This window comes from Pantherophis guttatus, chromosome 2, assembly GCF_059756535.1.
Source record: "Pantherophis guttatus breed Tessera chromosome 2, ASM5975653v1, whole genome shotgun sequence".
Lineage (NCBI taxonomy): Eukaryota > Metazoa > Chordata > Lepidosauria > Squamata > Colubridae > Pantherophis > Pantherophis guttatus.
Genome location: NC_142064.1, coordinates 164,250,672 through 164,259,976, shown reverse-complemented (window position 1 = coordinate 164,259,976; position 9,305 = coordinate 164,250,672). Strand labels below are relative to the sequence as shown.

General features: G+C 38.6%; 1 protein-coding gene across 1 annotated transcript in view; it reads left to right on the top strand.

Annotated features, from left to right (window-relative positions):
* Positions 1-419: 419 nt before the first annotated feature.
* Positions 420-9,305, top strand: part of CYGB (cytoglobin) — a 66,307-nt gene continuing 57,421 nt past the window's right edge. Inside the window, exon 1 of the mRNA XM_034408567.3 lies at positions 420-1,183. Within this exon, the coding sequence (XP_034264458.1) occupies positions 1,041-1,183 (143 nt within the window). The 5' untranslated portion in view covers positions 420-1,040. The remainder of the gene's footprint in view (positions 1,184-9,305) is intronic.

Sequence of the window (9,305 nt, the reverse complement as noted above, 5' to 3'; positions counted from 1 at the left end):
CTTCTAATCTATTCTTTTATTCTTGACTGAAAAAAAGCTATCTTATCTCCAATCTAAAAACCCAAAGGAGAGTTTATAAACTAATACGGTTCTTTCACAAGTGCTTTCAACCAGATTATTCCTCTAATATCTGATTCACAGATAAGAAGGAAGTAAAAAAAAAACACGAAACCCAAGCCTTGTATAATTAGAAACATTCCTTCAGTGGAAAGATATAATTCAGATGGTGCAAAAGATAAACATTGATTCAAGAGTGTCTTTTTTCTCCCAGTTCTCCCTCCCTCAAAAATAAAAGCGGGGGGGGGGGGACCCTGAGAGATAAGGATTTTTTTTTTTTGCTGCTGTTGATAAAAACAATCTAAGCAGATGTTGGGGGGTGGGAAGCCATAAAAAAGATCATCTCAGCTAAGCCAGCTGTTGGGATAAGTTTAACTGCTCACTTCAGATGCTGCATTTTCTCCAAGCCATTTGCAGATGCAGAAAACAGAGAAAGCACACAAGGCATAAAACAGTCAAAGCAGGAGCTTTTGACACTCATTTTTCCCCTCTCTCCCTCTCACTCACTCACCCACAAATGCACACACAGGAGAAGGAGGAGGAGGAGGGAGGGGAGGGGAGCGAAAAGTGAGCTCACATTCTCACATTGGTAAAGAGGCTGGTCTTGCAGTGCCTTTGAATATTCTACTTTTTGCCAGTTTCTCTTCCGAGTCATGCAGACACACACATGCTGAGCTGAAGGAAACCACAGCAATGGACTGCTCTAGAAGATCTGAAATCTGATCACACACCATCTCCCTCCCTAATTACCTCTATTACATATCTCGGTCTGTCTATATAGGAAGCCACTCAGACCCAGGGAAGAAGGCAAGGGCTGTATCAGCCACCCCATCACAACCCAACAGAATACCTTATCTCTTCTTGCTGGACGGACACACACACACACACACATACACACACACACACACACACACAAAACCCACCAGACTCACACATCTTTTTAATCTCTTGGCTTCCTTGGAAGATTTTGCTGCCTGTTTTTCATGGAGAAAGTCCAAGGAGAAATGGAGATTGAGAGATGGGAAAGAAGCGAAGAGCTGTCAGATCCCGAAAGGAAGGTGATTCAAGAGACGTGGAACAGAGTCTATGTGAACTGCGAGGATGTTGGGGTCTCCATTCTGATCAGGTATTTACAATGACCACAAGATGCCAAATTCTGGTTCAAGGGACAGAGTGGGAAGCTAGTAACTGTTTCCTTCGGCGGATTAGCTGTGATTGGGAATTATTGCTTTGCATTTTGATTTTCAACAGTTTGAGTAGCAAAGAGAGGGGAAAATACGCTCTGTGTAGCTTAGTTGGTGGCAATCGATATTTCAGCCAGAAAGGTCATCTCATTCTCTGTGTACAACTGGGGGATTTAGCAGGAAGGGATGGTTTTGGCTTAGCTCTTTGCTGATAGAAAAAGATATACATCATACTCCTGGGTGAAACACTGCAACTTATGAGCCAAGATAAATCCAAACAGGGCTGCTGAAGCTTGTCGGCACCATCTGCTCCTCAGCTGGGTGGCTGTATCAATGTAAAATATGAGGCTGAAGTTGTCTCTTGAGTCTGCCGTGAAGGTTAATAGCCAGGGGGTTGGTGTAAAGGAGGCAAAGGGTGACAGGTAAAGGATAATTGGATGCTTCACTCTGCTGGAAAGCTCTTGGCAAAATTGCCAGAGGGCAGTGGGTGGGGAGGGTAATAGGAATCTTAAGAAGGAAGCCTGGTGACTAAGTTTACACATGGCACTGAGCAATAATGTGGCTTGTTTCGCTTTGGCATAGTTCGGAGTACAAACCCAGCCTTTGTGGCTTGAAAACCATGATTTCTGACTTTGCATGTTGCAAGGCTTGCTTTTTAAAAAAAAATCATGATTCAAACCATGGATTACTGCGATGTGTGAATGTAGCCTGGGTATTTATATGGCACCAGATAAGTGAAATAGAAAGCTAGTTTAAACTGAGGTGGCCTATGAGTAGGATAATTCTCCAGACTTAATTTATTTTTCTATAGCCTACCTGATCCTAGGGATTTTACTGGGCTTCACACACTACAAATAACCCTTTATAGAATCCTGTATACAACTGTCAAAATTACCTTGAGAATTATTTCAAAATCTGACCTTGTTTCATGTTAACTCCTGCAGACTCTTTTGGAGATGTGTGGAAGGGGCTCTTTTTACATTGGTAAAAGGAGGGGTTTTTTTCCTTTCTAAATCACGGTAAAAAGACTTATGCAAAGAGATAAAAACCAGGCTTGAAAGAAATAGTCACTGAACTGATCTGGACTTGAAACCATTCCCAACTATAAATTAGGTTTGGTTTGGTGGAGTAGGATTTGGACAGGAAAAGCACATTTCCAATGTTATTGCTCCAATTTAATCCAAGCCCCCCCCCCCCAATTCCCAATTTTAAATTTAAATAAACCTTAGGAACTCCAGCCGTAGCTTTCAGCTGTTATACAAAGTTTAACTTAGAGACTATGTAAACTGACATTCAAAAAGAAGTAAGATTCTTTCATTTTTAACAAGCATATTCTCCAATAAACTGTTAGGTCAGTTTATAGCAACTTCTCAGAGTTCTGGGGGGGGGGAATACCTTGCAATCCAAGAACATCCAATTTGACTAGAGAGTAGAGAAAATTTTGCATTTTGCAGCAATGAGGACATCCACACATGTACTATGGTGGTATCTTCCCAGTTTTTCTTAAAGTTTCCCATCAGCTTTTCTGTTGAAAATTATACTGGTTTTGTTTTTCAGAAATTTTCCAAGAACTAATTGTTTGAAAGCTGTTTAATGCACACCCCATTGTCCCATTGGGACAACACAGGATTGTCAGTCGCATCTTTACATATGCTTTCAGATCCTTTCGGAGGGGGGCGGGACTGGAAGAATTCATTTTCTTACAGATCTTCTGTTTTCTGGGGAAAAAATCTAAGGAATTTAACTTAAACCCAAGATGTTTCATTCGCAATTATTTTAAAACATGTTCTTTGGGGTAGGGGGGAGGAGACCTATCCCTTTTTAAACGCTTCTTGTATTCGTTCCACAAAACATATTGAGCATCCCTTGTGATAGTGCTAAGATTTCCAATCTTAACCAAGGCAAGGTAAGGCACATGTATTCCAGGGTATCCCTCAAACTTTAAGCAGCTGATCAGAATACTCAGAAAAGGAACCAACAGCCCATATACCTACTAATGAACCTCTTGAATTTACACCAAATGACTTTTTTTCAATTGAATGGAACTTTTCTTATTTTATTCTTGAGTAGGAAATTGGGGTAAATAATCTATCAGGATAATTTTGTGGTGATTTTAATTTTAATTCCCCCATGTTGAATGATGAAGATCATGCAAGGGCATAACTTTTCCCTTGGTATGGCCCTAAATTTCAGATCACGTTTCCATTTGTTTTTCTTGACTTGAATGTACGAAACTGTACATTTTTACATTTATCTTCTATGTGCCCCAATAATCTCTGATTGTGTAAATGATTCTTTTCATAAGAATCATTTTATTGTTATTTGGAGATGTACTTAGCTATACATAGCTGCATAAACATATATGTATGTATATATATATATGTATGTATGTGTATATATGAAAGTGTATACATGAAAAACTACAAAAATCTACAAAAACATACACACACACACATATACACACACACATACACAGAAGCTGACAATGTATTTACCAGGTAGAAGTACCCATTCAACTGGGTCAAAAAACCAAAACTTATTATAGTATAAAGATCCAGAATGTTATGTGATACCTTTCTTTATCAAATATCAATTTTAGGAAGCTGGAACAAAATTAGCCTTCTTACACAGAGATATACCTCATAATCACAGAAAAATTACAAAGATAACTTGTACAGTTATCTGACTTTTTTATTTCATAGAACATGACAATGTCCCATGATTATCTTTTGATCCATAAAGTAACAGATTTCTGATTTCTATATTTCTGTCAAATATTTGGTTTCCACTGAACCAAAGATCAACACAGATTATACAAAATGGAACTGGCAGATCAGCTTCACTCTATGGCATGACAGGCTGAAGTTAAAGAGAGAGGAGAATGAATAAAACAAACTAAATAAAATGCTCTCTGGAGATGGGTATAAGCAAAGCATTTATTCAGATTACTTCTTTGCTATGTGTCTTGAACAATAGGAGAGGATGAAGTTTGCTGTCCTGTTAACATGGCCATCAATTCAGTTTCAAGTTTCTAAATCAGGGGTGTCCAACCTGAGCAACTTTAAAACTTGTGGACTTAAAACTCCCATAATTCCCCAGCCAGACAGACATTTATATTCTAAATGAATAGTGGAAAGAACACAACAGAAGTAGGAAACCTGTCTTTCTGTTTTCAGACTTTTCTGTTTTCCCTTTGTATGGGAAAGAAGATGTCAAGAAAAATGTCCGCAGGGCATCAGAAATCTCTTTGCTTTTCTGAATTATTTTTGCCCTCACAGAAGTCTCTTGCATTAACATACACACACAAACACATATACATACACAAACATTTTTTCTGCAAATGACTGGGGTAGTACATGTGTGTCAACCCTTTACATATGCAAATATGCATGCCAATATTCTGCCTGTACCACTATTGCCATTCAATTTTGCTACCTTGATGTGAAACATAAGCTCATTTGGAGAAGGGGAAGAAGAGCAAAGTTATTTCATCAAGTACACGCACCTAGTTTGTTCTGGAAAGTGCCAATTATAGCTCAGAAGAAGTTTATTTATTTCTTTGTGATGTGTATTAAGCTTTGCCCATATATGGCCCAATTCAATTCTGACCACGTGTAGATACATTAGACAAACCGAGCTATTTGTGCATCAATAAAACAAAACCTCACTGGGACTCATGCAGAGATGAATATCTGTATTCAAATCCCTAATTGCCTTTGGTTTTTGTTCCTTCTCTTTTGTTCCTTCTCTTGAACAAGACTTTGTACCTCAATCTGGCTCCTACTTATCTCCCCTCCCCACCCGCTCCCACCTGAAAACTGATATAAAGAATATTTGGATTGGAATAAGTATCCATTCCAGCAGCTAAAAAATATCTTGATTACAAAAAAACACCTGGCAAATGTCTGTGGCATCAGTGACATGATTTGTCTGCCAAGCCAAGCCAACACAATAGAATATATGGATAGATTACAGTGCACAGTTATGAAGGACTTGCCCTGAATTCATTCTGTGCATGTACACAGTGACTGCAAAGTCATTACTCAGTGAAGGATGTCAAGGGCAGGCAGGAGGGAAAATGATAGAATCACTCCAGGAGAAGCAAAGAAGCCAGTACATAGAAAAACACCAGAGATTACCCTGTTTCTTACAGCTTGCAAGCCATGCTGAAATTAATTTCCAAGCAGGGCTCCAGAGTAGCCTGGAAAGATAAATGCTGTTTGGATTTTGCTCACCAGATCTAAGCATGACGGATAAGCAGGGAAAGGTGGGAGGGAAAGATGAAAAACTGAATCTGAATAAGCTGCCCTTCGTTTAGATTTCTGAAATACAAATTAGACATTTTTAAAAATAAATCTTCCCTCACACACACACACCCATAGGAGTCAAGCAGCTCAATGGTATCTTTACCTTTACCTCACACACACACAAACACACACACGCAAACACACTAAAAATAATTTTGAAAGTTAGCCACACTATCTCTGGCTCTTGGTGCCAACAAGAAAACAGTTGCTAACCAGATTTCAGTACTGAAGAAAGTATGAAGTATTCAAAAGAATATTCTGCTTCCGGGGGTGGGGGGGAATGTAGGAACAACATGACGAAATAAGATCAATATTTTGGCCTTTTGTTCAACTTCCTGCTCACCACAATTTGAACCACAATTTGTTTTATCATTAGATTTACCTCACAGGCTTGTTGTGAGAAGAAAATGGGATAAGGCTCTCCTCACAGTCACTCATGCCCTTGTCACCTCATGGTTAGATTATTGCAACACGCTCTACATGGGGCTACCCTTGAAAAGTGTTCGGAGACTACAGTTGGTCCAGAATGCAGCCGTGCGAGCTATCATGGGTGCATCTAGATGTGCACCCACATTACACCAATTCTCCGTGAGCTGCACTGGCTCCCTATTGGTCTCCGGGCACAATTCAAGGTGTTGGTTATTACCTTTAAAGCCCTACATGGCTCAGGGCCAGGTTATCTTCGAGACCGCCTTCTGCCATATAGCTCCCAGCGACCTGTAAGATCCCACAGAGTTGGTCTCCTCCAGGTCCCGTCAGCTAAACAATGCCGGCTGGTGGGCCCGCGGGGGAGGGCCTTCTCTGTGGCTGCCTCCTGAGGTCCGGACCACCCCCACCCTATTTGCCTTCCGAAAAGCAGTGAAGACTTGGCTTTTCCGGCAGGCCTGGGGCCATTGATCTCGCTGTTGCGATCTTGTGAGATCCGGCCATGAATGGTGTGAATGGGTTTTAATGTTTTAATTTTTAAATGTTTTTATAATGGTTTTTAAATGCATTGTAAGCCGCCCTGAGTTTTCATAGAAAGGCGGCATATAAATTGAACTAATAAATAAATAAATAAATAAATAAGATTTGGCAGTGGTCTGAAGGCTGCTACAGAAATGCTACTGTGAATAATAAACCTTATCTTTGTTCAAACAGAGAAGTTTAGCTAATCCCAATTCCAAATACGGTTGTTCGAAATAAGAGTCAACAATAGCTGAAGAATAAAATCCCAAGGAATTAAAATATGTATGCTTCTCACAACAACCATTTTATCAATCATAAGAGTAGGTTTTTGCAGTTAGCCATTTCAGAATAATATGCCGTTCCACACTGGCTGTATATTATGTGGATATGTACATATGATAACTGAAGATAACGTATGAAAAAAGCAATATATAGTGGATGATTAACAATCCAAGTTCAACTATGTAATGAATGGGGTGGGGGAAGAGAAAGAGAGAGAAGTCTGAGACTAATTATCAGTGAAAAATTGCTATTAAATCCATAATACCTAAAAGGCAGGAATTCCATCTCCAAAAAACATTTGCCCATCATGTGGGCAAATAGATAGTGTTGCTATGCTGAACAGAGAAGAAACCTTGAGGGAAGGAGGGCAAACACAGGAAGGCAGAAATTGTTTCTGGATTAATACATATAAGAGTTTTGTATTGTTTTTTTAAAAAAACAAGATTGCCTTTAGCAGAGAATGTGTTGATCCAATATGTTGAGGTGGTACTGGGCAAGAATACCTTGGTATTCAGCTACTTTGAAACTGATCGAATTTGGTACTCAATGCATTCTGACATGAAAATTTTGCCCCAGTATTCATCGTTTGTTTGTTTGTTACTCAACACACAAGCTATAACTTGTTGGTGTCAATTGCCTTGTGACTCACTACATTATTCTGTATGGGAAAAATTTGTTTGGTACTCATTGTTTTGATACTCATCATGTCTCCATGAACCAATTAACTATGAGTACCGAGGTACCACTGTATTTAGCTGTGTAGCAATTTTCATGTTTTCCTTTCTTCATGTCTCTTTTACAAGAATATTAAGTATATTTCAGACCAGATAATCTTAACAAAGTAATGTTTTGGAAGAAGATATAAGGTTAATTGCTCTGAGGTAAACTCCAAACTTAATTCCATACTTCAGTGACCATGTAGCTTGCAATTATTTGTTTAAAACTCTGCAGTTAGATAATGAAAATATGTGAAAAATTGTTGTCTCATCAAGTAACTTTTAAATAACTGTTGGATAGTTAAAGAAAAAATATCTGTTTTTAAACAATCATCTCTAGCTTGAGAGAAGTTATAATTTTAAAAACTGAAAAGTTTTAATTGTAATTTTTCTACTTGCATTGTATTCATGGGAGCTCTTGACTTTAGCTATGTCTAACTGCTTTTCTAATGGGTTTTAGATGGCTAAACTTGTTTAGGAATTACTTGTTTAATTAAATCCAATGCAGTTTGTTTATCCTTGTGTTCTACCCAGTCAGAAGAGATGGGGGTGAACACTAATTTCAAAGAATGGGTTTTGGCTCTTGATTTTCTTCAGCAGCATAAATACTTTGGAATAAATTCAGTAACAAGAATTTGCCTGCCAACCTTTCTTTAGAAAATCAGAGGGAGCTGGGTTTTTGTTGAACTTTTCCTGACGAATCCTGAAGAGGATGTTATGCATCCTCATTCTCACATATAAAGTTTACAACATTTTTTTAAAAAAAATTAGAATGATATTTCTCAAACTGAAAATTCAGTAATTACCTCCTGTTACAAATATTTTAATAATGTCTTTGGGCTACAGTGAGTATAGAAGCAATTACATCGAAGCAGGAAGAACACCAAGGATAGGAGCCAACTCAGCAGAGAGATTACCATAGCTTCCAAAAATGCATTGAGCTGTTGATCAGTGTAATCCACGTATAAATCACCTTACCTTTGTTTTCAAGGGAATACTGCTTATATTTGCAGTGCTTGAACCAGTAATTTATCTATGAGCTTCTCCTAAGCCGGTGCCTTCTAGATATGCTGAAGTTGGACTTCTATCATTCATAAGAATTCTTGTTATTGAAGTCTAATAAAGATAGCTGGCTGTGGAAGACTGCTTCGTGATATATAAAAGACGGTAGTAATGGGGTGTTGTGTTTTAATTGGGTGTACAAATGTCTTGCAATAAGCACTGAGATACAGATAGAAATTTAAGCATATCGACAGGGTGCCAGTGAATTTTCTACAAGAAAGGCAAGCTTGTAAAGCTTTCCACATTATTAACCGAGTTGGGAGGGACCTTGGAGGCCTTCTAGTCCAACCCTCTGCTAGAGACCAGGAAACCCTAAACATTTCAGACAAATGATTGTCCAATCTCTTCTTTAAAGCCTCCGATGATGGAGCACCCCCAACTTTGAAGGCAATCCATTCCACTGATCAATTGTTCTAACTGCCAGGAAATTTTTCCTTAATTCTAGGTTGGATCTCTCTTTGATTAGTTTCCATCTGTTGCTTCTTGTCCTGCCTTCAGGTGCTTTAGAGAATAGGCTGACTCCCTCTTCTTCATGGCAGCCCCTTAGATATTGGAAGACTGCTATCATGTCAGCCCTAGTCCTTTTCTTCATATCAAACAGAAGCCTTTTGACCCCACAGCCATTAGTAACAGTGTGAAATACAAAATGTTTGAAAGCACATAATATCCATAGATATTTTCTTTTGGTTACTAAAGTGACTAAACTTAGGACAGTTTAGTAGTGCTTGATTTTTTATTTCTTTATTCAA